The 27,948-nt window shown below is 38.9% G+C and overlaps 2 protein-coding genes across 2 annotated transcripts in view; one reads left to right on the top strand and one right to left on the bottom strand.

The window, feature by feature from the left end:
• LOC131950029 (RING-type E3 ubiquitin-protein ligase PPIL2) overlaps positions 1 to 26,249 on the bottom strand; it is a 33,152-nt gene extending 6,903 nt beyond the window's left edge. Inside the window, exons 1-16 of the mRNA XM_059312043.1 lie at positions 26,115 to 26,249; positions 25,247 to 25,351; positions 24,947 to 25,009; positions 24,708 to 24,759; positions 24,200 to 24,343; positions 23,924 to 24,013; positions 22,537 to 22,609; positions 13,436 to 13,542; positions 13,135 to 13,179; positions 12,912 to 12,987; positions 12,486 to 12,592; positions 11,451 to 11,540; positions 10,953 to 10,986; positions 10,656 to 10,773; positions 9,602 to 9,658; positions 8,591 to 8,660 (exon numbers count right to left, since the gene is read on the bottom strand). Coding sequence (XP_059168026.1) covers positions 8,591 to 8,660; positions 9,602 to 9,658; positions 10,656 to 10,773; positions 10,953 to 10,986; positions 11,451 to 11,540; positions 12,486 to 12,592; positions 12,912 to 12,987; positions 13,135 to 13,179; positions 13,436 to 13,542; positions 22,537 to 22,609; positions 23,924 to 24,013; positions 24,200 to 24,343; positions 24,708 to 24,759; positions 24,947 to 25,009; positions 25,247 to 25,351; positions 26,115 to 26,146 — 1,263 coding nt within the window. The 5' untranslated portion in view covers positions 26,147 to 26,249. The remainder of the gene's footprint in view (positions 1 to 8,590; positions 8,661 to 9,601; positions 9,659 to 10,655; positions 10,774 to 10,952; positions 10,987 to 11,450; positions 11,541 to 12,485; positions 12,593 to 12,911; positions 12,988 to 13,134; positions 13,180 to 13,435; positions 13,543 to 22,536; positions 22,610 to 23,923; positions 24,014 to 24,199; positions 24,344 to 24,707; positions 24,760 to 24,946; positions 25,010 to 25,246; positions 25,352 to 26,114) is intronic.
• On the top strand, positions 1,255 to 3,804 carry LOC131950031 (uncharacterized). The gene is made up of 4 exons (XM_059312045.1): positions 1,255 to 1,443; positions 2,139 to 2,394; positions 2,608 to 2,831; positions 3,045 to 3,804. Exons 2-4 carry the CDS (start codon positions 2,144 to 2,146, stop codon positions 3,479 to 3,481), a joined length of 912 nt encoding a protein of 303 aa, XP_059168028.1. The 5' UTR covers positions 1,255 to 1,443; positions 2,139 to 2,143; the 3' UTR covers positions 3,482 to 3,804.
• Positions 26,250 to 27,948: the final 1,699 nt, after the last annotated feature.

Genomic DNA, 27,948 nt, shown 5'->3' with positions numbered 1-27,948 from the left:
AATTTAGGCGTGACACCATGACATAAACTTGTAAAATTTACAGTCCAAACTATGTTTTATTCAGTTAAAATAATAAAATATTAAGGAGAGGGGGGTAACACTCCACTGGAAATGCAAAATTGTTAGACGGGGTGGGGGTGACACTCACTAAACGCACGGGGTGATGTCAAACCTTGTGATGCCTCTAACCAAATACAAATTTTTAAAAGTTGCTCATGATTTATTAAGATTTGTTTTGTTTTTCCTTTCTTATAAGTTTGCAAAGTGATTAATATGTTCCTTGAAGTCCATTTTAGCTGCTTCTGGAGGTTTGATACTTAGAATGGCCAAGTTACTGACTCAAAGGGCATTTCTACAACTTGTTTCATAACATCATTATAATGGAGAGACTTGGGGGTGCCCAACTGTATACTACTGCCGAGGTGGCTGGAGGACACCCTTTATTTTCTTTAGCCATAGATTATAGTACCCCTCTGTATCCCTAGGGCATGGCGCTCATTAAAACAAGTGTATGTGCCATATTGCTCAAGTGGGGAGCCCGGGGGATCGGCTGATGCACCTGTCCATGCATGACACCCAATTAACTGACCCAAGGTGCTAAGAAAACTGCTGGGAAACTCTGGGTGGCAAATTGAACCGCCTTACTGTCAAGGGGCCGCTCTCCTAACGAAATTTTTAAAAATATTTAATGGCAGTAAACTGCAGGAGTCAGAGTTTCTTTCTGGCTTCTCTTTGAGGGAGGAGGCACTGCTCCTCAGGTGTGGGGTTGTGGTAGGAAATTTTAGTATAAAATACCTTTGATTTTATATCACTTATATGAAAAAACAAACCAACAAATTAAATGTAAGCCTGTAACCTTTAAATAACCTAACACTGTAGCTTCATATTTATAGTCATATACTAATTATACTAATATTCCACACTATTATACACATTTTATTTAGCGTTCACTTGATGTGCAATTCTTTTTTCTATGAGATTCTATTCTATTTTTAAAAGTTTAAGTAATAAAAAAATGGATTTAATTTTTAAATATTGTCTATATCCCGAGTTGCCATCCCAGTAGTGTTATATAAGAATTTTTAGAGAAAGTTCAGGGGAGATCACTCCCTGTTTTTTTCTATAGAATTTAGAGAACAACAAGAATTATATCTAGAAAACATAAAAATTAAACAATAAACATTACTTACTTAAGCCTATAACATTTTTTTTCGACAATTTAGAACTGGAGCTAGATCTAGCAGAATCTAGAGTCAAGTCTATCTCTAGGTATCAAGATCTAATAAAAAAATGTGAAGATTATAAAATTATTCGAAATGCAAAAAGTTTGCTTTCTTAAATTATTATTAACACTAACCTCCCCTTGCTTTTCTACACGAAACTTCCGACATTTCCCGTGGTTGTTTTCTGTGTAGTTACATACGTTTTATGCCAAAGAATCTGGTAATATGATACCTTTTAAACTTTTAAGGAATATTAATCATTATTAAAGCTTAAATATTTTTTAAAAACTTGTAAAATGAACTTAAAATATAGTTAACTGTAGATAACCTTATTTTACGTTTACCGATCTAAAAATAGACAAGAATCCGTCAGCGCCGAAATATCCAACAAGGACCGAAAATGTGCCGAATGTTACCGTAGAATATAACATAGTCACGATCATTTATATTTTAGTAATTAATTAATAATAATAACTGACATGGTTTATGTCGGAGTCTACAATTGCCTATGATGAAAAGTGGTCATGACTAAGAGTAATGCTGTTATAAACAAAAGTACTATAAAAGTAGCATGTAGTTTCTAAGTCTAAACTACTAGAATTACTAAAGAGCCTACTGACCTGCTCTAAGCCACTAACTAAAATCTAAATTTAAATTAAGACGATAGTTGATAGGAAGGTAAAACTATTAAGATTTAGTCTTTCAAAATGTAGGTGCACCTATGAATAGATCTACTTAGAGCTAATAAAAAAAAACAACTGAAGTTTAAAATAATAAATAATATATTTTAAAAACATTTAATTAAATTAAATAGGCTAGGTGTAATAGTTTGATCAGCTTTTATTTTAAATGTCAGCTTTTTCAAAAATCAATATTTAGTTGCCTATATTTTTAATAATAAAATTTCTTTGACAGAGAAAATGCCAGAAATAGCTCTAGGTGAAAAGTTTGCATCCTTTGACAGTTTAAAAGATGCCATTGACCGCTACCAGAAAGCTAACAAGGTGCAGCTTATAGTCAAAGACTCCAAGCTTCTGGGAAGGATTGCCAAAACAATGCCCAAACTGATGGATGTTGTCAACAAAGACATTGTCTATTATCGCCTGTCTTATGCATGTGAATATCATGGAGAATATCGTTCAAAAGGAAAGGCAACAAAACCCAATCACATGTGAGAAACTAAATTAGTCTGACATGTAACTAGCTTTCATGACCTGTATTTTAAAATATGCTTTTAAACAAATGATAATAATATTTAGCACCTATGAATAAACTATGATACAGGATAGTAGGATAGGTTGTAACTGTGTTTAAGTACATTATAGTGAGTGTTTCTTATTGTTGTTATCCACTTGACTTGTCTGATTAAGAACCCATCTTTCAGATCTAAACGTAGAGGCTGTGCCATGAGGGTTCTTCTCCGTCTGGCGGAGGACTTACACCATCTGGTGGTCTATGAGCTATTTGAGCAACACAACCATGATATAGAACCAAAGGAAGAAACAAAAGCACCAAAACAATTGTTTCGCATGGCACGGGTCAACTCAACCAGCTACACACTGGCTAAGTTAGAGGAGCGGGAAGGAGGGCAGCTGGTTAGCATAGAAAGTAGGACACGAGTTTTATAACTGGCTATATAACTTTTTTTTATAAGTAAAGCACAGGATGACTCATTACTGACCAATAGTTTTTTCTAAAAAAAATTAATGACCACCCGTTAAATATCTCACAGGACATGTGGAATAGCTTTTCATTAAATAAATTTTCATTTGTTTCCACTTAATTTGATTGGAATAAAACAAATTCTATTCTCTTTTTCAGCAAGTTCAGGGGAGCAGAATTTTGATGATGCTGAGGAGACCGACATGTGTGGGGGTCAGGCCAAAATGCCAGACACACCTGTGGCCCGGCTGATAGGTAACGCCACTAAACGTGTCCTGACAGCCGGGGAGCTGAGGAACGGGGACTTTTATCAAGATCTCAAGCGCAGAAAACTTGTGCTGGTCAATAAAAAACTGGAGCTGGAGGCCAGGAAACTAGAACTAGAGAACAAAAAACTGGAACTAGAGCTCAAGCTGCTGGAGAAAAGAAATGAGGACGGGGAGCAGAATCTCGGAGGAAACACGTATTACGTGTCACATGTCATTGATGATAAAGACAATATTGCTGACTCTAGCACAGCCTTCCCTTCAACTGCTGCGGAAGTCATTAAATCTCTCACTGGTAGAGGCCAACCATTTCAAATTATTACGCAATAGCTTTTATTTTATCATATTTCTTGTTCGATTATCTCATCATTCATATGTATATTTCACATACTGCTTAATTCATATATATATTTGACATTTTGTTTCATTCATATATATATTTGACATGCTGTTTTCATGTAATAATATGAACATAATAAACATTGCTATATATGTATGCTATTATTTCTGTGCAAACAATATGTTGTAAAATATGTCATGGTGTAAAACAGCCTTGTGATATGTTAGATAAACGCATCAATTTTATTAACACGTCTGATGTCATTAAATATAAATTAGCTAATTAAAAAGTTTAAATTCTCAATTACAAAAAATCTACAGCAGTGTAATAAGAGGAGGTTTTTGTTTTCTAAGTGCTAAAATTAGAACATTGACACATGACATCAGATGTGAGCTTTTTGTTTTCTAAGTGCTAAAATTAGAACATTGACACATGACATCAGATGTGAGCTTTTTGTTTTCTAAGTGCTAAAATTAGAACATTGACACATGACATCAGATGTGAGGTTTTTGTTTTCTAAGTGCTAAAATTAGAACATTGACACATGACATCAGATGTGAGGTTTTTGTTTTCTAAGTGCTAAACTTAGAACATTGACACATGACATCAGATGTGAGCTTTTTGTTTTCTAAGTGCTAAACTTAGAACATTGACACATGACATCAGATGTGAGCTTTTTGTTTTCTAAGTGCTAAACTTAGAACATTGACACATGACATCAGATGTGAGCTTTTTGTTTTCTAAGTGCTAAACTTAGAACATTGACACATGACATCAGATGTGAGCTTTTTGTTTTCTAAGTGCTAAACTTAGAACATTGACACATGACATCAGATGTGAGCTTTTTGTTTTCTAAGTGCTAAACTTAGAACATTGACACATGACATCAGATGTGAGCTTTTTGTTTTCTAAGTGCTAAACTTAGAACATTGACACATGACATCAGATGTGAGCTTTTTGTTTTCTAAGTGCTAAACTTAGAACATTGACACATGACATCAGATGTGAGCTTTTTGTTTTCTAAGTGCTAAACTTAGAACATTGACACATGACATCAGATGTGAGCTTTTTGTTTTCTAAGTGCTAAACTTAGAACATTCACTCTACACATGACATCAGATGTGAACTTTTTGTTTTCTAAGTGCTAAAATTAGAACATTCACTCTACACATGACATCAGATGTGAGGTTTTTGTTTTCTAAGTGCTAAACTTAGAACATTGACACATGACATCAGATGTGAGCTTTTTGTTTTCTAAGTGCTAAACTTAGAACATTGACACATGACATCAGATGTGAGCTTTTTGTTTTCTAAGTGCTAAACTTAGAACATTGACACATGACATCAGATGTGAGCTTTTTGTTTTCTAAGTGCTAAAATTAGAACATTGACACATGACATCAGATGTGAGCTTTTTGTTTTCTAAGTGCTAAACTTAGAACATTGACACATGACATCAGATGTGAGCTTTTTGTTTTCTAAGTGCTAAACTTAGAACATTGACACATGACATCAGATGTGAGCTTTTTGTTTTCTAAGTGCTAAAATTAGAACATTGACTCTACACATGACATCAGATGTGAGCTTTTTGTTTTCTAAGTGCTAAACTTAGAACATTGACACATGACATCAGATGTGAGCTTTTTGTTTTCTAAGTGCTAAACTTAGAACATTGACACATGACATCAGATGTGAGCTTTTTGTTTTCTAAGTGCTAAAATTAGAACATTGACTCTACACATGACATCAGATGTGAGCTTTTTGTTTTCTAAGTGCTAAACTTAGAACATTGACACATGACATCAGATGTGAGCTTTTTGTTTTCTAAGTGCTAAACTTAGAACATTGACACATGACATCAGATGTGAGCTTTTTGTTTTCTAAGTGCTAAACTTAGAACATTGACACATGACATCAGATGTGAGCTTTTTGTTTTCTAAGTGCTAAACTTAGAACATTGACACATGACATCAGATGTGAGCTTTTTGTTTTCTAAGTGCTAAAATTAGAACATTGACACATGACATCAGATGTGAGCTTTTTGTTTTCTAAGTGCTAAACTTAGAACATTGACACATGACATCAGATGTGAGCTTTTTGTTTTCTAAGTGCTAAACTTAGAACATTGACACATGACATCAGATGTGAGCTTTTTGTTTTCTAAGTGCTAAAATTAGAACATTGACTCTACACATGACATCAGATGTGAGCTTTTTGTTTTCTAAGTGCTAAACTTAGAACATTGACACATGACATCAGATGTGAGCTTTTTGTTTTCTAAGTGCTAAACTTAGAACATTGACACATGACATCAGATGTGAGCTTTTTGTTTTCTAAGTGCTAAAATTAGAACATTGACTCTACACATGACATCAGATGTGAGCTTTTTGTTTTCTAAGTGCTAAACTTAGAACATTGACACATGACATCAGATGTGAGCTTTTTGTTTTCTAAGTGCTAAACTTAGAACATTGACACATGACATCAGATGTGAGCTTTTTGTTTTCTAAGTGCTAAACTTAGAACATTGACACATGACATCAGATGTGAGCTTTTTGTTTTCTAAGTGCTAAACTTAGAACATTGACACATGACATCAGATGTGAGCTTTTTGTTTTCTAAGTGCTAAACTTAGAACATTGACACATGACATCAGATGTGAGCTTTTTGTTTTCTAAGTGCTAAACTTAGAACATTGACACATGACATCAGATGTGAGCTTTTTGTTTTCTAAGTGCTAAACTTAGAACATTGACACATGACATCAGATGTGAGCTTTTTGTTTTCTAAGTGCTAAACTTAGAACATTGACACATGACATCAGATGTGAGCTTTTTGTTTTCTAAGTGCTAAAATTAGAACATTGACTCTACACATGACATCAGATGTGAACTTTTTGTTTTCTAAGTGCTAAAATTAGAACATTCACTCTACACATGACATCAGATGTGAGCTTTTTGTTTTCTAAGTGCTAAACTTAGAACATTGACACATGACATCAGATGTGAGCTTTTTGTTTTCTAAGTGCTAAACTTAGAACATTGACACATGACATCAGATGTGAGCTTTTTGTTTTCTAAGTGCTAAACTTAGAACATTGACACATGACATCAGATGTGAGCTTTTTGTTTTCTAAGTGCTAAAATTAGAACATTGACACATGACATCAGATGTGAGCTTTTTGTTTTCTAAGTGCTAAACTTAGAACATTGACACATGACATCAGATGTGAGCTTTTTGTTTTCTAAGTGCTAAACTTAGAACATTGACACATGACATCAGATGTGAGCTTTTTGTTTTCTAAGTGCTAAAATTAGAACATTGACTCTACACATGACATCAGATGTGAGCTTTTTGTTTTCTAAGTGCTAAACTTAGAACATTGACACATGACATCAGATGTGAGCTTTTTGTTTTCTAAGTGCTAAACTTAGAACATTGACACATGACATCAGATGTGAGCTTTTTGTTTTCTAAGTGCTAAAATTAGAACATTGACTCTACACATGACATCAGATGTGAGCTTTTTGTTTTCTAAGTGCTAAACTTAGAACATTGACACATGACATCAGATGTGAGCTTTTTGTTTTCTAAGTGCTAAACTTAGAACATTGACACATGACATCAGATGTGAGCTTTTTGTTTTCTAAGTGCTAAACTTAGAACATTGACACATGACATCAGATGTGAGCTTTTTGTTTTCTAAGTGCTAAACTTAGAACATTGACACATGACATCAGATGTGAGCTTTTTGTTTTCTAAGTGCTAAACTTAGAACATTGACTCTACACATGACATCAGATGTGAGCTTTTTGTTTTCTAAGTGCTAAACTTAGAACATTGACACATGACATCAGATGTGAGCTTTTTGTTTTCTAAGTGCTAAAATTAGAACATTCACTCTACACATGACATCAGATGTGAGGTTTTTGTTTTCTAAGTGCTAAAATTAAAACATTCACTCTACACATGACAGCAGATGTGAGCTTTTTGCTCAAGTAGAGCTAAACATTTAAAATAGTTTCAGATGTGAGCTTTTTGTTTTCTAAGTGCTAAAATTAGAACATTGACACATGACATCAGATGTGAGCTTTTTGTTTTCTAAGTGCTAAACTTAGAACATTGACACATGACATCAGATGTGAGCTTTTTGTTTTCTAAGTGCTAAAATTAGAACATTGACACATGACATCAGATGTGAGCTTTTTGTTTTCTAAGTGCTAAAATTAGAACATTCACTCTACACATGACATCAGATGTGAGGTTTTTGTTTTCTAAGTGCTAAAATTAGAACATTCACTCTACACATGACAGCAGATGTGAGCTTTTTGCTCAAGTAGAGCTAAACATTTAAAATAGTTTCAGATGTGAGGTTTTTGCTCTAACCTTAAGCAGGGCTAAACATTTAAATTAGTTTTTTAGATGGGTTTTAATAGAGCCAGTTTGTCCCATAAATGGGACACGAGCAACGAAGGACCCCATGTACATTTATTGAAAAAATAATCATTTATCACCAAATATGGCTAATCATGTGAAAATTAAACCGTATACTGATTTTGTATATATTCAACACAACATTTTGGTATACAACTCATATACCAGCGTTTGTGTTCTAGATCCATAGCTAAATCTTTAACAAGCCACATCACGACTGTATGTTCTAGATCCATAGCTAAATCTTTAACAAGCCACATCACGACTGTGTGTTCTAGATCCATAGCTAAATCTTTAACAAGCCACATCACGACTGTGTGTTCTAGATCCATAGCTAAATCTTTAACAAGCCACATCACGACTGTGTGTTCTAGATCCATAGCTAAATCTTTAACAAGCCACATCACGACTGTGTGTTCTAGATCCATAGCTAAATCTTTAACAAGCTACATCACGACTGTGTGTTCTAGATCCATAGTTAAATCTTTAACAAGCCACATCACGACTGTGTGTTCTAGATCCATAGTTAAATCTTTAACAAGCCACATCATGACTGTGTTCTAGATCCATAGTTAAATCTTTAACAAGCCACATCATGACTGCTCCTAGACAACAAAGACTAAACATTTGTCCATAAAATCCATACTGCTAGATAACAAACTGACCTTTGGCTTGTCCTTTTTGTCGACCTCTATGGCCTCCATAGCATCCAGGGTTTTCAGGCCTCCCACTACCCTGGAGAAGATTCCAAATTTTTTTTATACCAACATTTTAAGAACCTTATCCATAATATTATTTTACAGCCTTGACACTAAGTTTTATCCTCATGATTCAAAACAACATTACATGTTTGAGGACATTACAGTACAACACAACTAAATGGCCTTAGCTTCTCAGCTGAGTTAAGTAGCTAAGTTAAATATATTCTTCATGGGTTACTTAGTTAAATATATTCTTCATGGGTTACTTAGTTAAATATATTCTTCATGGGTTACTTAGTTAAATATATTCTTCAGGGGTTACTTAGTTAAATATATTCTTCAGGGGTTACTTAGTTAAATATATTCTTCATGGGTTACTTAGTTAAATATATTCTTCATGGGTTACTTAGTTAAATATATTCTTCATGGGTTACTTAGTTAAAAATATTCTTCATGGATTTACTTAGTTAAATATATTCTTCTTGGATTTACTTAAAATGGGTTTTTATAAACAGAACTATTTTATTCCAATACCATTTTTAGCGCAATTTCCATACTGGCAATTGCGTTTAATAATTCGTCATTTCTGGATGGATGGATGTGTGTCCGCAGCTTTAAGTCGTATCTCCTACTCAACGAAGCAATATCGAGGACTAGTTCCAAAAGCTAATATGTTAAGCAAGTTCCGAGGATGATTGTGGGCCAAAAACATTCCCGGAATCCCTTCCTGGATTTCCCGGAAAAGCCAAAAAAACCTCGAAAAAAATGCAGTTTTTGGCCCATATCTCGGCAACAAGACCACTTAGCGACTTGAAACATTTACCAATCGATTCCTGCCATAATTTAGAACAATATTGCCGAAGAAAGTTTTCAAAAATATCCTTTCGTTCGGTCACAAAAAATTAAGTAAGGAAATTGCGCTTAAATTGTCACTAGACTTTTTATTAACTTGTTTTAATAAAAAGAACAACGTACTTTCCAAAGACAGCATGTTTACCATCCAAGTGTCGGCAAGATCTGTACGTTATAAAGCTGGGGAAAAAGTTCATTTTTTTTTTACTAAGATCAGTACGTTATAGAGCTGGGGAAAAAGTTCAATTTTTTTACTAAGATCAGTACGTTACAGAGCTGGGGAAAAAGTTCAAGTTTTTTACTAAGATCAGTACATTATAGAGCTGGGGAAAAAGTTCTAATTTTGTATTGAGGGGCTGGGTTTGGGAAACAGTAGAAATAAACTAGTTCAACTTACAACTGATATCTGTAGGGGTAAAGGTCAACTTACAACTGAGATCTGTAGGGTTAAAGGTCAACTTACAACTGAGATCTGTAGGGGTAAAGGTCAACTTACAACTGAGATCTGTAGGCGAAAGGTCAACTTACAACTGAGATCTGTAGGGTTAAAGGTCAACTTACAACTGAGATCTGTAGGGTTAAAGGTCAACTTACAACTGAGATCTGTAGGCGAAAGGTCAACTTACAACTGAGATCTGTAGGCGAAAGGTCAACTTACAACTGAGATCTGTAGGCGAAAGGTCAACTTACAACTGAGATCTGTAGGGTTAAATGTCAACTTACAACTGAGATCTGTAGGCGAAAGGTCAACTTACAAATGAGATCTGTAGGCGAAAGGTCAACTTACAACTGAGATCTGTAGGCGAAAGGTCAACTTACAACTGAGATCTGTAGGCGAAAGGTCAACTTACAACTGAGATCTGTAGGCGAAAGGTCAACTTACAACTGAGATCTGTAGGGGTAAAGGTCAACTTACAACTGAGATCTGTAGGCGAAAGGTCAACTTACAACTGAGATCTGTAGGGTTAAAGGTCAACTTACAACTGAGATCTGTAGGCAAAAGGTCAACTTACAACTGAGATCTGTAGGGTTAAAGGTCAACTTACAACTGAGATCTGTAGGCAAAAGGTCAACTTACAACTGAGATGTGTTAGGCTTAAGGTCAACTTACAACTGAGATGTGTTAGGCTTAAGGTCAACTTACAACTGAGATGTGTTAGGCTTAAGGTCAACTTACAACTGAGATCTGTTGGTGTTAGGCCCACTATTTGCCATGCTCAAGACTCCTCGCCCTGTGTGGGTTAAATTTGGCTTCAACTCGTCTTTAAATGGCGTGCCCCAAATAGACTGTCCCCCTGCAAGGTTAAAGTCAATTAAAAAATACTTGACTCGTCTCCTCAAGCCGAGGAAAAAGTAAAGAAAAATATTCAAATTTAGTGACGAACATCGTGAAAGTTTAAATTCAAGCAACTGCAACAATATAAAATGTAAGCACAAGAAAAGATAAAAAAGATTCAAGTGATCAAATCTTTACCTGCTCCTGTTCCCTCTGGGTCTCCTCCTTGAATCTACAAACACAATTTTACATCTACAGTATTTTCATATGTAAACACAGACACAATTTTACATCTACAGTATTTTCAAATGTAAACACAGACACAATTTTACATCTACAGTATTTTCATATGTAAACACAGATACAATATTACATCTACATTATTTTCAAATGTAAACATAGATACAATTTTACATCTACATTATTTTCAAATGCAAACATACATACAATTTTACATGTACATTATTTTCAAATATAAACAAATTTAAGTTCAGTAGAAGAAAAAAATCTAAATTAAAAAAGCGGCTACATTTTTCATATCTGGTTATTTTTGTGTGTATATTCTCATGTATTAGGAAACTTAATCAATATACTTTAACAAACATTTAAACAAAGGTCTTAAGACGAGAGTTAGACTAAATGTTAAACAGTTGCATAAATCAAGCTAAATGATGTGCAGTGAGAGAGGCAACTTACCATGAAGTTACGAATTGACCTGTGAAATATTGTGTTCTTGTAGTAACCATTCAGACAATGTTTCAGGAAGTTTTCACATGTCTTTGGGACCTGGCGCAAAAACAAATTAATGTAAACATTTTTTTATCAAAGTTTTCATATGTCTTTGGGACATGGAAATTACAGTAAAAATTAATTAACTCTGGTGACCAATGATAATAAAATACTAGACTATGTCACCCACCATACTAGACTACGTTACCCACCATACTAGACTATGTCACCCACCATACTAGACTATGTCACCCACCATACTAGACTATGTCACCCACCATACTAGACTGTCACCCACCATACTAGACTACGTCACCCACCATACTAGACTACGTCACCCACCATACTAGACTATGTCACCCACCATACTAGACTATGTCACCCACCATACTAGACTATGTCACCCACCATACTAGACTGTGTCACCCACCATACTAGACTGTGTCACCCACCATACTAGACTATGTCACCCACCATACTAGACTATGTCACCCACCATACTAGACTATGTCACCCACCATACTAGACTATGTCACCCACCATACTAGACTACGTCACCCACCATACTAGATTATGTCACCCACCATACTAGACTATGTCACCCACCATACTAGACTATGTCACCCACCATACTAGACTGTGTCACCCACCATACTAGACTGTGTCACCCACCATACTAGACTATGTCACCCACCATACTAGACTATGTCACCCACCATACTAGACTATGTCACCCACCATACTAGACTATGTCACCCACCATACTAGACTATGTCACCCACCATACTAGACTACGTTACCCACCATACTAGACTATGTCACCCACCATACTAGACTATGTCACCCACCATACTAGACTATGTCACCCACCATACTAGACTATGTCACCCACCATACTAGACTATGTCACCCACCATACTAGACTATGTCACCCACCATACTAGATTATGTCACCCACCATACTAGACTATGTCACCCACCATACTAGACTACGTCACCCACCATATCACAGTGTAGCTCCAAGCTCAAGGGACCCAGGTTAGTGACAATTCGCACATAGCCTTTCTTCTTCACTCTCTCGTACCGAAGCACATCCTCGTTAATTAAGTCTGAGGAAGGAGAAACTCGCTAATTAGGTCAGAGAAAAGATGAACTCACAAATTAAGTTTGAGAAAGGGCAAATGATTGACAGCAGGAAAGGCAAGGGCTACAAACTGCCAGTCTGATAAACATTGGACAACAAGCTGATAGTCTATCAATCTCTGGACAACAAGCTGATAGTCTATCAATCTCTGGACAACAAGCTGATAATCTATCAATCTCTGGACAACAAGCTGATAGTCTATCAATCTCTGGACAACACGCTGATAGTCTATCAATCTCTGGACAAACTTAAATGACTGTTGAATGAAACTAATTCTCTCTGACCTGCTACAAACTCTGTGTGTACATCCATGGCTGTTGATGTGAAGGACGCCGCAACTTTCCCAGTGGAATATGGAGCCTGGTGATAGATACATTTGTTTAAACTTAGATCATTTGACAGAACTATCCTGCTAGTGCTAAACCTTTGTTCAGGCAATGACATGTAACCAGTGGCTTAGCTGATGGCCTCAAAAAATTTCTTGCGCCAAAATAATTGATAACTTACAGCATTGAACTTGTCTGCTTTCTTCTGTTCTTCTTCTTTTTTAACCTGGAAAATAATTTTAGAATAATGTGAATAGGTCGAGGGATGGGCAGGGGGAGAATGAAATAAAAAGGGAACACTAATGTTTACTTTGTTAAGTATGAGAAAGACAAAGGAGTAACAATATTATCATAAATAAAAACTCAATTCAGGGAAAATATTTTTTATAAGAAAGGGTAGCAATATGGAAAGAGACCTAGTTATAGAAAAGGGGAGTTAACAAGAAAAGGGAGCAAATTATCATAACAAGGGAGTTAATGACCAGAAAAGGAGAAGGCTTGTATTCTCTCTCCAGCTCCTCCAGGGTGGACTTGGCTTCGTTGTTGATTGTCTTCAAGTTGAACTTGGAATCTTTGCTGTCCTCTTCATCTGAACAGTCAGAAAGTTAATCAGTAAGTTGGGTCAACATTACAAGACTACTTCATTATCAGTAAGTTGGGTCAACATTACAAGACTACTACATTATCAGTCAGTTGGGTCTAAAAACAACACTTGCTCAACATTACAAGACTGCTACATAAAATTATATGTCAGTTGCTTCAACTACAAGGTCTGACCTAGCCAATCAGTGTCTACAAGGTCTGACCTAGCCAATCAGTGTCTACAAGGTCTGACCTAGCCAATCAGTGTCTAGTCTACAAGGTCTGACCTAGCCAATCAGTGTCTACAAGGTCTGACCTAGCCAATCAGTGTCTACAAGGTCTGACCTAGCCAATCAGTGTCTACAAGGTCTGACCTAGCCAATCAGTGTCTACAAGGTCTGACCTAGCCAATAAGTGTCTACAAGGTCTGACCTAGCCAATCAGTGTCTACAAGGTCTGACCTAGCCAATCAGTGTCTACAAGGTCTGACCTAGCCAATCAGTGTCTACAAGGTCTGACCTAGCCAATCAGTGTCTACAAGGTCTGACCTAGCCAATCAGTGTCTACAAGGTCTGACCTAGCCAATCAGTGTCTAGTCTACAAGGTCTGACCTAGCCAATCAGTGTCTAGTCTACAAGGTCTGACCTAGCCAATCAGTGTCTACAAGGTCTGACCTAGCCAATCAGTGTCTAGTCTACAAGGTCTGACCTAGCCAATCACTGTCTACAAGGTCTGACCTAGCCAATCAGTGTCTACAAGGTCTGACCTAGCCAATCAGTGTCTACAAGGTCTGACCTAGCCAATCAGTGTCTAGTCTACAAGGTCTGACCTAGCCAATCAGTGTCTAGTCTACAAGGTCTGACCTAGCCAATCAGTGTCTAGTCTACAAGGTCTGACCTAGCCAATCAGTGTCTACAAGGTCTGACCTAGCCAATCAGTGTCTACAAGGTCTGACCTAGCCAATCAGTGTCTAGTCTACAAGGTCTGACCTAGCCAATCAGTGTCTACAAGGTCTGACCTAGCCAATCAGTGTCTAGTCTACAAGGTCTGACCTAGCCAATCAGTGTCTACAAGGTCTGACATAGCCAATCAGTGTCTAGTCTACAAGGTCTGACCTAGCCAATCAGTGTCTAGTCTACAAGGTCTGACCTAGCCAATCAGTGTCTACAAGGTCTGACCTAGCCAATCAGTGTCTACAAGGTCTGACCTAGCCAATCAGTGTCTACAAGGTCTGACCTAGCCAATCAGTGTCTAGTCTACAAGGTCTGACCTAGCCAATCAGTGTCTACAAGGTCTGACCTAGCCAATCAGTGTCTAGTCTACAAGGTCTGACCTAGCCAATCAGTGTCTAGTCTACAAGGTCTGACCTAGCCAATCAGTGTCTACAAGGTCTGACCTAGCCAATCAGTGTCTACAAGGTCTGACCTAGCCAATCAGTGTCTACAAGGTCTGACCTAGCCAATCAGTGTCTACAAGGTCTGACCTAGCCAATCAGTGTCTACAAGGTCTGACATAGCCAATCAGTGTCTACAAGGTCTGACCTAGCCAATCAGTGTCTAGTCTACAAGGTCTGACCTAGCCAATCAGTGTCTACAAGGTCTGACCTAGCCAATCAGTGTCTACAAGGTCTGACCTAGCCAATCAGTGTCTAGTCTACAAGGTCTGACCTAGCCAATCAGTGTCTACAAGGTCTGACCTAGCCAATCAGTGTCTACAAGGTCTGACCTAGCCAATCAGTGTCTACAAGGTCTGACCTAACCAATCAGTGTCTACAAGGTCTGACCTAGCCAATCAGTGTCTACAAGGTCTGACCTAGCCAATCAGTGTCTACAAGGTCTGACCTAACCAATCAGTGTCTACAAGGTCTGACCTAGCCAATCAGTGTCTACAAGGTCTGACCTAGCCAATAAGTGTCTACAAGGTCTGACCTAGCCAATCAGTGTCTACAAGGTCTGACCTAGCCAATAAGTGTCTACAAGGTCTGACCTAGCCAATCAGTGTCTACAAGGTCTGACCTAACCAATCAGTGTCTACAAGGTCTGACCTAGCCAATCAGTGTCTAGTCTACAAGGTCTGACCTAGCCAATCAGTGTCTACAAGGTCTGACCTAGCCAATCAGTGTCTAGTCTACAAGGTCTGACCTAGCCAATCAGTGTCTACAAGGTCTGACCTAACCAATCAGTGTCTACAAGGTCTGACCTAGCCAATCAGTGTCTACAAGGTCTGACCTAGGCAATCAGTGTCTACAAGGTCTGACCTAGCCAATCAGTGTCTAGTCTACAAGGTCTGACCTAGCCAATCAGTGTCTACAAGGTCTGACCTAGCCAATCAGTGTCTACAAGGTCTGACCTAGCCAATCAGTGTCTACAAGGTCTGACCTAGCCAATCAGTGTCTACAAGGTCTGACCTAGCCAATCAGTGTCTACAAGGTCTGACCTAGCCAATCAGTGTCTACAAGGTCTGACCTAGCCAATCAGTGTCTACAAGGTCTGACCTAGCCAATCAGTGTCTACAAGGTCTGACCTAGCCAATCAGTGTCTACAAGGTCTGACCTAGCCAATCAGTGTCTACAAGGTCTGACCTAGCCAATCAGTGTCTACAAGGTCTGACCTAGCCAATCAGTGTCTAGTCTACAAGGTCTGACCTAGCCAATCAGTGTCTACAAGGTCTGACCTAGCCAATCAGTGTCTACAAGGTCTGACCTAGCCAATCAGCGTCTACAAGGTCTGACCTAGCCAATCAGTGTCTACAAGGTCTGACCTAGCCAATCAGTGTCTAGTCTACAAGGTCTGACCTAGCCAATCAGTGTCTAGTCTACAAGGTCTGACCTAGCCAATCAGTGTCTAGTCTACAAGGTCTGACCTAGCCAATCAGTGTCTAGTCTACAAGGTCTGACCTAGCCAATCAGTGTCTACAAGGTCTGACCTAGCCAATCAGTGTCTACAAGGTCTGACCTAGGCAATCAGTGTCTACAAGGTCTGACCTAGCCAATCAGTGTCTACAAGGTCTGACCTAGCCAATCAGTGTCTAGTCTACAAGGTCTGACCTAGCCAATCAGTGTCTAGTCTACAAGGTCTGACCTAGCCAATAAGTGTCTACAAGGTCTGACCTAGCCAATCAGTGTCTACAAGGTCTGACCTAGCCAATCACTGTCTACAAGGTCTGACCTAGCCAATCAGTGTCTACAAGGTCTGACCTAGCCAATCAGTGTCTACAAGGTCTGACCTAGCCAATCAGTGTCTAGTCTACAAGGTCTGACCTAGCCAATCAGCGTCTACAAGGTCTGACCTAGCCAATCAGTGTCTACAAGGTCTGACCTAGCCAATCAGTGTCTAGTCTACAAGGTCTGACCTAGCCAATCAGTGTCTAGTCTACAAGGTCTGACCTAGCCAATCAGTGTCTACAAGGTCTGACCTAGCCAATCAGTGTCTACAAGGTCTGACCTAGCCAATCAGTGTCTACAAGGTCTAACCTAGCCAATCAGTGTCTACAAGGTCTGACCTAGCCAATCAGTGTCTACAAGGTCTGACCTAGCCAATCAGTGTCTACAAGGTCTGACCTAGCCAATCAGTGTCTACAAGGTCTGACCTAGGCAATCAGTGTCTACAAGGTCTGACCTAGCCAATCAGTGTCTACAAGGTCTGACCTAGCCAATCAGTGTCTACAAGGTCTGACCTAGCCAATCAGTGTCTACAAGGTCTGACCTAGCCAATCAGTGTCTACAAGGTCTGACCTAGCCAATCAGTGTCTACAAGGTCTGACCTAGCCAATCAGTGTCTAGTCTACAAGGTCTGACCTAGCCAATCAGTGTCTAGTCTACAAGGTCTGACCTAGCCAATCAGTGTCTACAAGGTCTGACCTAGCCAATCAGTGTCTACAAGGTCTGACCTAGCCAATCAGTGTCTACAAGGTCTGACCTAGCCAATCAGTGTCTAGTCTACAAGGTCTGACCTAGCCAATCAGTGTCTAGTCTACAAGGTCTGACCTAGCCAATCAGTGTCTACAAGGTCTGACCTAGCCAATCAGTGTCTACAAGGTCTGACCTAGCCAATCAGTGTCTAGTCTACAAGGTATGACCTAGCCAATCAGTGTCTAGTCTACAAGGTCTGACCTAGCCAATAAGTGTCTACAAGGTCTGACCTAGCCAATCAGTTTCTACAAGGTCTGACCTAGCCAATCAGTTTCTACAAGGTCTGACTAGCCAATCAGTGTCTAGTCTACAAGGTCTGACCTAGCCAATCAGTGTCTACAAGGTCTGACCTAGCCAATCAGTGTCTACAAGGTCTGACCTAGCCAATCAGTGTCTAGTCTACAAGGTCTGACCTAGCCAATCAGTGTCTAGTCTACAAGGTCTGACCTAGCCAATCAGTGTCTACAAGGTCTGACCTAGCCAATCAGTGTCTACAAGGTCTGACCTAGCCAATCAGTGTCTAGTCTACAAGGTCTGACCTAGCCAATCAGTGTCTACAAGGTCTGACCTAGCCAATCAGTGTCTAGTCTACAAGGTCTGACCTAGCCAATCAGTGTCTAGTCTACAAGGTCTGACCTAGCCAATCAGTGTCTACAAGGTCTGACCTAGCCAATCAGTGTCTAGTCTACAAGGTCTGACCTAGCCAATCAGTGTCTAGTCTACAAGGTCTGACCTAGCCAATCAGTGTCTACAAGGTCTGACCTAGCCAATCAGTGTCTAGTCTACAAGGTCTGACCTAGCCAATCAGTGTCTAGTCTACAAGGTCTGACCTAGCCAATCAGTGTCTAGTCTACAAGGTCTGACCTAGCCAATCAGTGTCTACAAGGTCTGACCTAGCCAATCAGTGTCTAGTCTACAAGGTCTGACCTAGCCAATCAGTGTCTACAAGGTCTGACCTAGCCAATCAGTGTCTACAAGGTCTGACCTAGCCAATCAGTGTCTACAAGGTCTGACCTAGCCAATCAGTGTCTACAAGGTCTGACCTAGCCAATCAGTGTCTACAAGGTCTGACCTAGCCAATCAGTGTCTACAAGGTCTGACCTAGCCAATCAGTGTCTAGTCTACAAGGTCTGACCTAGCCAATCAGTGTCTAGTCTACAAGGTCTGACCTAGCCAATCAGTGTCTAGTCTACAAGGTCTGACCTAGCCAATCAGTGTCTACAAGGTCTGACCTAGCCAATCAGTGTCTACAAGGTCTGACCTAGCCAATCAGTGTCTAGTCTACAAGGTCTGACCTAGCCAATCAGTGTCTAGTCTACAAGGTCTGACCTAGCCAATCAGTGTCTAGTCTACAAGGTCTGACCTAGCCAATCAGTGTCTAGTCTACAAGGTCTGACCTAGCCAATCAGTGTCTACAAGGTCTGACCTAGCCAATCAGTGTCTACAAGGTCTGACCTAGCCAATCAGTGTCTAGTCTACAAGGTCTGACCTAGCCAATCAGTGTCTAGTCTACAAGGTCTGACCTAGCCAATCAGTGTCTACAAGGTCTGACCTAGCCAATCAGTGTCTAGTCTACAAGGTCTGACCTAGCCAATCAGTGTCTACAAGGTCTGACCTAGCCAATCAGTGTCTAAAAGGTCTGACCTAGCCAATCAGTGTCTAGTCTACAAGGTCTGACCTAGCCAATCAGTGTCTACAAGGTCTGACCTAGCCAATCAGTGTCTAGTCTACAAGGTCTGACCTAGCCAATCAGTGTCTAGTCTACAAGGTCTGACCTAGCCAATCAGTGTCTACAAGGTCTGACCTAGCCAATCAGCGTCTACAAGGTCTGACCTAGCCAATCAGTGTCTACAAGGTCTGACCTAGCCAATCAGTGTCTACAAGGTCTGACCTAGCCAATCAGTGTCTACAAGGTCTGACCTAGCCAATCAGTGTCTACAAGGTCTGACCTAGCCAATCAGTGTCTAGCTTACAAGGTCTGACCTAGCCAATCAGTGTCTAGTCTACAAGGTCTGACCTAGCCAATCAGTGTCTACAAGGTCTGACCTAGCCAATCAGTGTCTACAAGGTCTGACCTAGCCAATCAGTGTCTAGTCTGCAAGGTCTGACCTAGCCAATCAGTGTCTACAAGGTCTGACCTAGCCAATCAGTGTCTACAAGGTCTGACCTAGCCAATCAGTGTCTAGTCTACAAGGTCTGACCTAGCCAATCAGTGTCTACAAGGTCTGACCTAGCCAATCAGTGTCTACAAGGTCTGACCTAGCCAATCAGTGTCTAGTCTACAAGGTCTGACCTAGCCAATCAGTGTCTAGTCTACAAGGTCTGACCTAGCCAATCAGTGTCTACAAGGTCTGACCTAGCCAATCAGTGTCTACAAGGTCTGACCTAGCCAATCAGTGTCTAGTCTACAAGGTCTGACCTAGCCAATCAGTGTCTACAAGGTCTGACCTAGCCAATCAGTGTCTAGTCTACAAGGTCTGACCTAGCCAATCAGTGTCTAGTCTACAAGGTCTGACCTAGCCAATCAGTGTCTAGTCTACAAGGTCTGACCTAGCCAATCAGTGTCTAGTCTACAAGGTCTGACCTAGCCAATCAGTGTCTACAAGGTCTGACCTAGCCAATCAGTGTCTAGTCTACAAGGTCTGACCAAGCCAATCAGTGTCTAGTCTACAAGGTCTGACCTAGCCAATCAGTGTCTAGTCTACAAGGTCTGACCTAGCCAATCAGTGTCTACAAGGTCTGACCTAGCCAATCAGTGTCTACAAGGTCTGACCTAGCCAATCAGTGTCTACAAGGTCTGACCTAGCCAATCAGTGTCTACAAGGTCTGACCTAGCCAATCAGTGTCTACAAGGTCTGACCTAGCCAATTAGTGTCTAGTCTACAAGGTCTGACCTAGCCAATCAGTGTCTACAAGGTCTGACCTAGCCAATCAGTGTCTACAAGGTCTGACCTAGCCAATCAGTGTCTAGTCTACAAGGTCTGACCTAGCCAATCAGTGTCTACAAGGTCTGACCTAGCCAATCAGCGTCTACAAGGTCTGACCTAGCCAATCAGTGTCTACAAGGTCTGACCTAGCCAATCAGTGTCTAGTCTACAAGGTCTGACCTAGCCAATCAGTGTCTAGTCTACAAGGTCTGACCTAGCCAATCAGTGTCTACAAGGTCTGACCTAGCCAATCAGTGTCTACAAGGTCTGACCTAGCCAATCAGTGTCTAGTCTACAAGGTCTGACCTAGCCAATCAGTGTCTACAAGGTCTGACCTAGCCAATCAGTGTCTACAAGGTCTGACCTAGCCAATCAGTGTCTACAAGGTCTGACCTAGCCAATCAGTGTCTAGTCTACAAGGTCTGACCTAGCCAATCAGTGTCTACAAGGTCTGACCTAGCCAATCAGTGTCTAGTCTACAAGGTCTGACCTAGCCAATCAGTGTCTACAAGGTCTGACCTAGCCAATCAGTGTCTAGTCTACAAGGTCTGACCTAGCCAATCAGTGTCTACAAGGTCTGACCTAGCCAATCAGTGTCTAGTCTACAAGGTCTGACCTAGCCAATCAGTGTCTACAAGGTCTGACCTAGCCAATCAGTGTCTACAAGGTCTGACCTAGCCAATCAGTGTCTAGTCTACAAGGTCTGACCTAGCCAATCAGTGTCTACAAGGTCTGACCTAGCCAATCAGTGTCTAGTCTACAAGGTCTGACCTAGCCAATCAGTGTCTAGTCTACAAGGTCTGACCTAGCCAATCAGTGTCTAGTCTACAAGGTCTGACCTAGCCAATCAGTGTCTAGTCTACAAGGTCTGACCTAGCCAATCAGTGTCTAGTCTACAAGGTCTGACCTAGCCAATCAGTGTCTAGTCTACAAGGTCTGACCTAGCCAATCAGTGTCTACAAGGTCTGACCTAGCCAATCAGTGTCTACAAGGTCTGACTTAGCCAATCAGTGTCTACAAGGTCTGACCTAGCCAATCAGTGTCTAGTCTACAAGGTCTGACCTAGCCAATCAGTGTCTAGTCTACAAGGTCTGACCTAGCCAATCAGTGTCTACAAGGTCTGACCTAGCCAATCAGTGTCTACAAGGTCTGACCTAGCCAATCAGTGTCTAGTCTACAAGGTCTGACCTAGCCAATCAGTGTCTAGTCTACAAGGTCTGACCTAGCCAATCAGTGTCTAGTCTACAAGGTCTGACCTAGCCAATCAGTGTCTACAAGGTCTGACCTAGCCAATCAGTGTCTACAAGGTCTGACCTAGCCAATCAGTGTCTACAAGGTCTGACCTAGCCAATCAGTGTCTAGTCTACAAGGTCTGACCTAGCCAATCAGTGTCTAGTCTACAAGGTCTGACCTAGCCAATCAGTGTCTACAAGGTCTGACCTAGCCAATCAGTGTCTACAAGGTCTGACCTAGCCAATCAGTGTCTACAAGGTCTGACCTAGCCAATCAGTGTCTACAAGGTCTGACCTAGCCAATCAGTGTCTACAAGGTCTGACCTAGCCAATCAGTGTCTAGTCTACAAGGTCTGACCTAGCCAATCAGTGTCTACAAGGTCTGACCTAGCCAATCAGTGTCTACAAGGTCTGACCTAGCCAATCAGTGTCTACAAGGTCTGACCTAGCCAATCAGTTTCTACAAGGTCTGACCTAGCCAATCAGTGTCTACAAGGTCTGACCTAGCCAATCAGTGTCTACAAGGTCTGACCTAGCCAATCAGTGTCTACAAGGTCTGACCTAGCCAATCAGTGTCTAGTCTACAAGGTCTGACCTAGCCAATCAGTGTCTAGTCTACAAGGTCTGACCTAGCCAATCAGTGTCTACAAGGTCTGACCTAGCCAATCAGTGTCTAGTCTACAAGGTCTGACCTAGCCAATCAGTGTCTAGTCTACAAGGTCTGACCTAGCCAATCAGTGTCTACAAGGTCTGACCTAGCCAATCAGCGTCTACAAGGTCTGACCTAGCCAATCAGTGTCTACAAGGTCTGACCTAGCCAATCAGTGTCTACAAGGTCTGACCTAGCCAATCAGTGTCTACAAGGTCTGACCTAGCCAATCAGTGTCTACAAGGTCTGACCTAGCCAATCAGTGTATAGCCAGTAAACCAACCTTCTGTGAGTCTGAGGTTCTTCTTGATGTGGTAAAATGACTGCAGGTTGAACTTGTCTAAATTGGTTGGGTCCTGTTGGAACAAAAAGAAAATAGTTTTGCTATTAGAGATCAACACTTTCACTGCTAGGTGGCAGCACCAGTAGTGACAGATAGTCAAAACTACCTGACTCACCTGAATTGTGATGATGATAAAACTACCTGACTCACCTGAATTGTGATGATGATAAAACTACCTGACTCACCTGAATTGTGATGATGATAAAACTACCTGACTCACCTGAATTGTGATGATGATAAAACTACCTGACTCACCTGAATTGTGATGATAATAAAACTACCTGACTCACCTGAATTGTGATGATGATAAAACTACCTGACTAACCTGAATTGTGATGATAAAACTACCTGACTCACCTGAATTGTGATGATGATAAAACTAACTGACTCACCTGAATTGTGATGATGATAAAACTACCTGACTCACCTGAATTGTGATGATGATAAAACTACCTGACTCACCTGAATTGTGATGATGATAAAACTACCTGAATTGTGATGATAAAACTACCTGACTCACCTGAATTGTGATGATGATAAAACTACCTGACTCACCTGAATTGTGATGATGATAAAACTACCTGACTCACCTGAATTGTGATGATAATAAAACTACCTGACTCACCTGAATTGTGATGATGATAAAACTACCTGACTAACCTGAATTGTGATGATAAAACTACCTGACTCACCTGAATTGTGATGATGATAAAACTACCTGACTCACCTGAATTGTGATGATGATAAAACTACCTGACTCACCTGAATTGTGATGATGATAAAACTACCTGAATTGTGATGATAAAACTACCTGACTCACCTGAATTGTGATGATGATAAAACTACCTGACTCACCTGAATTGTGATGATGATAAAACTACCTGACTCACCTGAATTGTGATGATAATAAAACTACCTGACTCACCTGAATTGTGATGATGATAAAACTACCTGACTAACCTGAATTGTGATGATAAAACTACCTGACTCACCTGAATTGTGATGATGATAAAACTAACTGACTCACCTGAATTGTGATGATGATAAAACTACCTGACTCACCTGAATTGTGATGATGATAAAACTACCTGAATTGTGATGATAAAACTACCTGACTCACCTGAATTGTGATGATGATAAAACTACCTGACTCACCTGAATTGTGATGATGATAAAACTACCTGACTCACCTGAATTGTGATGATAATAAAACTACCTGACTCACCTGAATTGTGATGATGATAAAACTACCTGACTAACCTGAATTGTGATGATAAAACTACCTGACTCACCTGAATTGTGATGATGATAAAACTACCTGACTCACCTGAATTGTGATGATATCTTTGCGTGTGAAAGGCTCGTCAGTGAGAAGATCCTTCCAATGTGAAGGTTTTATGTTCAGTCTCTCCACAGCCTGCGTGACATTTGTCAAAAGGTCATTAAGTGACACTAAGATGTCATCATGTATTGTGACACTAGTAAATACTTGTTAACCTTTAGATTGATGAATATATTACTGTTTTGTGATATTATGTAAGAATGAAGAAAGTTAGCATTTATAATGTGGTTCCCATTTGTGGGCGTAAAAAAAGGCACTTACGTCGTAAGAATAGACATTCCCACTTGGTTTGATTGCCACAATGTGAGCGTTCTCATTGAACACTTTAAAGGTAACTGGACAGTGGAACTGACCGGCTGCATTTTTGTGAAAATTTAGTCGCACCAAGTCCTTGGAAGACATTTTCTGGAGAAACATGTTTCAACATGAACATTTCTGATTGGATATACTTACTTTTATACAAATATTTCTGATTGGATATACTTGGATCAACTTAGATTATTAAAGCTATTTAAACCCATTAATTATAGCGATACCTTTATATATGCCACTTTATAAGCAATGACACATACATAATGAGGGGCCATTATTATTACAATTAATGTAATTCATTTTGTCAAGGCTAACAAAAAACTTAACAACTTTCCAAAAAGTACAAACACACAGCTAAATACACAAAGAACTACTATAAGCACATTTAAAGGAATACTGTAAACACACTGAAAGAAACAACCTAAACATAATGATAGGAATGCTGTAAACACTATACCTCTCCATTGGCAGGGTTGACTCCATATTTCTTCAAGAAAGGGATTATGTTACTGAAAAGGGAAAAATATTTTTTCAAAACTACATTTCTAAATTCAAAATATGAAAATATTCTTTTCATAAGATCAACTAATGTTAAAAGTTCAAATTTTAACTTTGAATTAATTATACAATTATTTAGCAGGCTAATAGATAAGTAAAAAGTATCATTAGTGTATTTTATAATTTTAAAAAGCTTACAGTAAATCAAATATAACTCCCTCATTTGTACATAGTGGGTTCTCAAAAGGCTGCAATGAAATGCTGTAAATGAAAATATTTGTGCGCTTTAAAATGGTACCATGATGAACATTTAAGGCATCTATAATAATTTTTAATTAAAATTATTTTGAAAACATTCTTCTAGACTAAGTATTTAAATAATATATTTTTCTAGAAAGTCTATTTAAATAACAAATTATTTTAAAAATTTTCTTCTAGAGAATGTACTTAAATGAAAAATTATTTTGAAAATACAATGAAAATCAATACAAGTATTACCTGCAGCAGTAATATGGCAATCGTCTGAATTTTGAGTTTTCTCCAGTATTTTGAGTACCTTTGTATCCTCCCCATTCATGTTTCCATTCATTTGTGGTTAAATATCTGTATATGAAAAACATTTTAAATTTAGAATACTTTTGTTCCTCAATTAATTGAGCTTTTAATTTGGGATTTTATTAAACAAAAATTATTCTTAAAAAAATTTGAAGTTCTATTTAAAAGTTTTATGTAAGGATCACTTAAAAAAAAACATTTTCTTTCTAGCTCAAATAGTTTTATGGAATTTATGATCTGTCATCATAAATTATCAGCCTTAAGCATTAAATTAATTTAATTATACATGTACAACTTATATAAACTTGGGAGACGGCAAAATTAATAGCCGGGGATAGGATGAAATGGAAGGAAATGGTGCAGGCCCTATGTTCCAAAAGGAGAAAAGTGAAAAGAGGACTAAGTCAAGTCAAAAATTAGAACAGATTCATAAATTCATAGTAATCTGCATTTTGCAATTCGAAAGTGGTGAAATTTTGGCAGAAATCATCATCGCAACTGCAATCTACTTAGAATCTACTAGAATCCAGCACACCAATTAGTGGAGGTAAAATGTGAGACAAAAATGTCACATAGGCCTAATGTGTGTTTTTGTAGCCTTCTCGCATATTACCGCCTTTCAGGTTCACGTTACCACCACCCTCTAAAATATTATTTTTTAATAGGCCTACACAATGTTTAAAAATGTGCATAGATTGATTTTAATAGCATTTTATAAATATTGTTTTTCTAATAATATTGTTTTTCTAAATAGAGATCTAGAAAATAAATATTAAATAAACAAGTGTAATATAGATATTTTGATCCTTACAATTTATCTTTCTGGTGCTGTTTCTTCCCCATCCTTTTTAAACGTTGTGATTTGTGATAAACCTCTGATTAACTCTACCCTCTATCTATTGTTTGTTGTTGTTTTATGTAACTAATAAGTTCGTTGTTTTCTGACCGGAAAACCAGACTTTTAATGTTACCGCAAACTATTTTCGACATTATATATTTTTTCTTCTATAATTATTTTGTAATTATAATCATGTTGTTGCGGATTAGTCTAAAACTTCTAGATCTAAAGGTAAAATGAAACACAAGTTCAAGTAATTTCGCTAGGCTTTTTAGCGATAGTTTACTGATTCGTGTCCCATGGTGGCACAAAAAGACATAACATCGCACCTAAAATTACACAGTTCTGCCAAGCACTACTAAAAGATAAATTCAAATGAAAATTAACATTTTCTTTTTTTTTTCTCTAGGCCTACATTAGGCTAAATTACACTTTTACTCATTCCCGCCAGAGGCGTCGCGATGCGGGGGCTGGGGTGCGGACCGCACCGGGTGACACCATGACGAAAAATTGCAAAATGTATAGAAAATTGCCAGTTCAATGAATGATTAATAAGAGTTAATCCAACTGTTTTAATAAATGATTATAGATAACCAACTTAACTATTAATTGTGCACACTTTTAAAATATCACCTCAAAAATAAAAATATCACATCAACTGCAAAATTTAGAGAGGAATAAAGGCGTGTTAAGTATTTTTGAAAAACAGATACGCCAATCAATGACAGTAGAGGGGGTGACACCAAAATCTAACGACTTACGATGAAAACGATACTTTTTTTCACATGAATTATTAAGTGGCTTGTACGCACAAATTAACGCCATTGGCATAAAGGGAAGGGGATGTCACCAATTGCAACTATATGTAGACCTACATATATATATATATATATATATATATATATATATATATATATATATATATATATATATATATATATATATATATATATATATATATATAACATAGGATTTTTCGGGGGGTGACACCCGGCCTCGCGACGCCATTGCTCCCGCCAATGCAGCATAAATCGTCACAACGTCTGACCCTCTCACGTCATGTGAAACCATCTGTGTGGCGACATGTGACGAATATATCTGATCCATATTGTGACAATTATAGCCGATTATACCCCCTACATCTTTGGTCACAAAAAGACCATTAAATCCAGTACAACTGCCCCTCCTCCATGAATAGCTATTATTAAAAAGAAAATGAACAAGCCTCTTTTTCGTTCCTAATGAATACAAATTAAGATATATATGCTGTCCAGTAGCGTAGCGAGGGGGGGGGGGGGCGGGGGGGGACACATATGTCCCCAGGCGCCGACCTTAGGGGGCGCCAAAATGGGTTTGAAAAATAAATTGAAAGGTTGAGTGGAATTCAAATCGAAAGTTCGAGGGGGGGGGTGCAAATCGAAAGTTTGAGGGGGGGGGGGGGTGCAAATTGAACTTCCTTTTCCCGGAAAAAAAGTCACAGAAAAAAGTAACAAAATTCTTTTAAGAAATATTTTGATTTAATTGTCAATACTTTTAAAATTGTGGGTGTTTATTGGTGTGGGTTCTTTTTGTTTTGGTAGCATATTGATAAACGTAAAGATATTATGGTTTATAACCAGTAGCGTACGCAGGGGGGGGGGAGCAGGGGGAGCGGCCGCTCCCCCTCTGGCCATTTTCAGCAAAGTGGCGCCTTTTTGAAAACTTTTTAAACTCAAAGTTTTAAACAATGATGCTTGTTAAAAAATTATTTTTGGTCGGCACATCTATGTAAATCACAAGATTTCTTTTCATGCAGCAATTAAGCAGA

The sequence above is a fragment of the Physella acuta genome, unplaced genomic scaffold, assembly GCF_028476545.2.
Source record: "Physella acuta isolate Inbredline_101_S28 unplaced genomic scaffold, ASM2847654v3 ptg000728l, whole genome shotgun sequence".
In the NCBI taxonomy this organism is placed as follows: domain Eukaryota; kingdom Metazoa; phylum Mollusca; class Gastropoda; family Physidae; genus Physella; species Physella acuta.
This window is presented reverse-complemented; position numbering and strand designations above follow the sequence as displayed.

What these genes read in the sequence shown, in the direction of transcription:
- LOC131950031 (XM_059312045.1), top strand. Translation starts at nt 2,144, where the DNA reads ATGCCAGAAATAGCTCTAGGTGAAAAGTTTGCATCCTTTGACAGTTTA. An exon ending in GCAACAAAACCCAATCACAT is followed by an intron (nt 2,395 to 2,607) that starts GTGAGAAACTAA and finishes CCCATCTTTCAG; the next exon opens with ATCTAAACGTAGAGGCTGTG. An exon ending in GCAGCTGGTTAGCATAGAAA is followed by an intron (nt 2,832 to 3,044) that starts GTAGGACACGAG and finishes TCTCTTTTTCAG; the next exon opens with CAAGTTCAGGGGAGCAGAAT.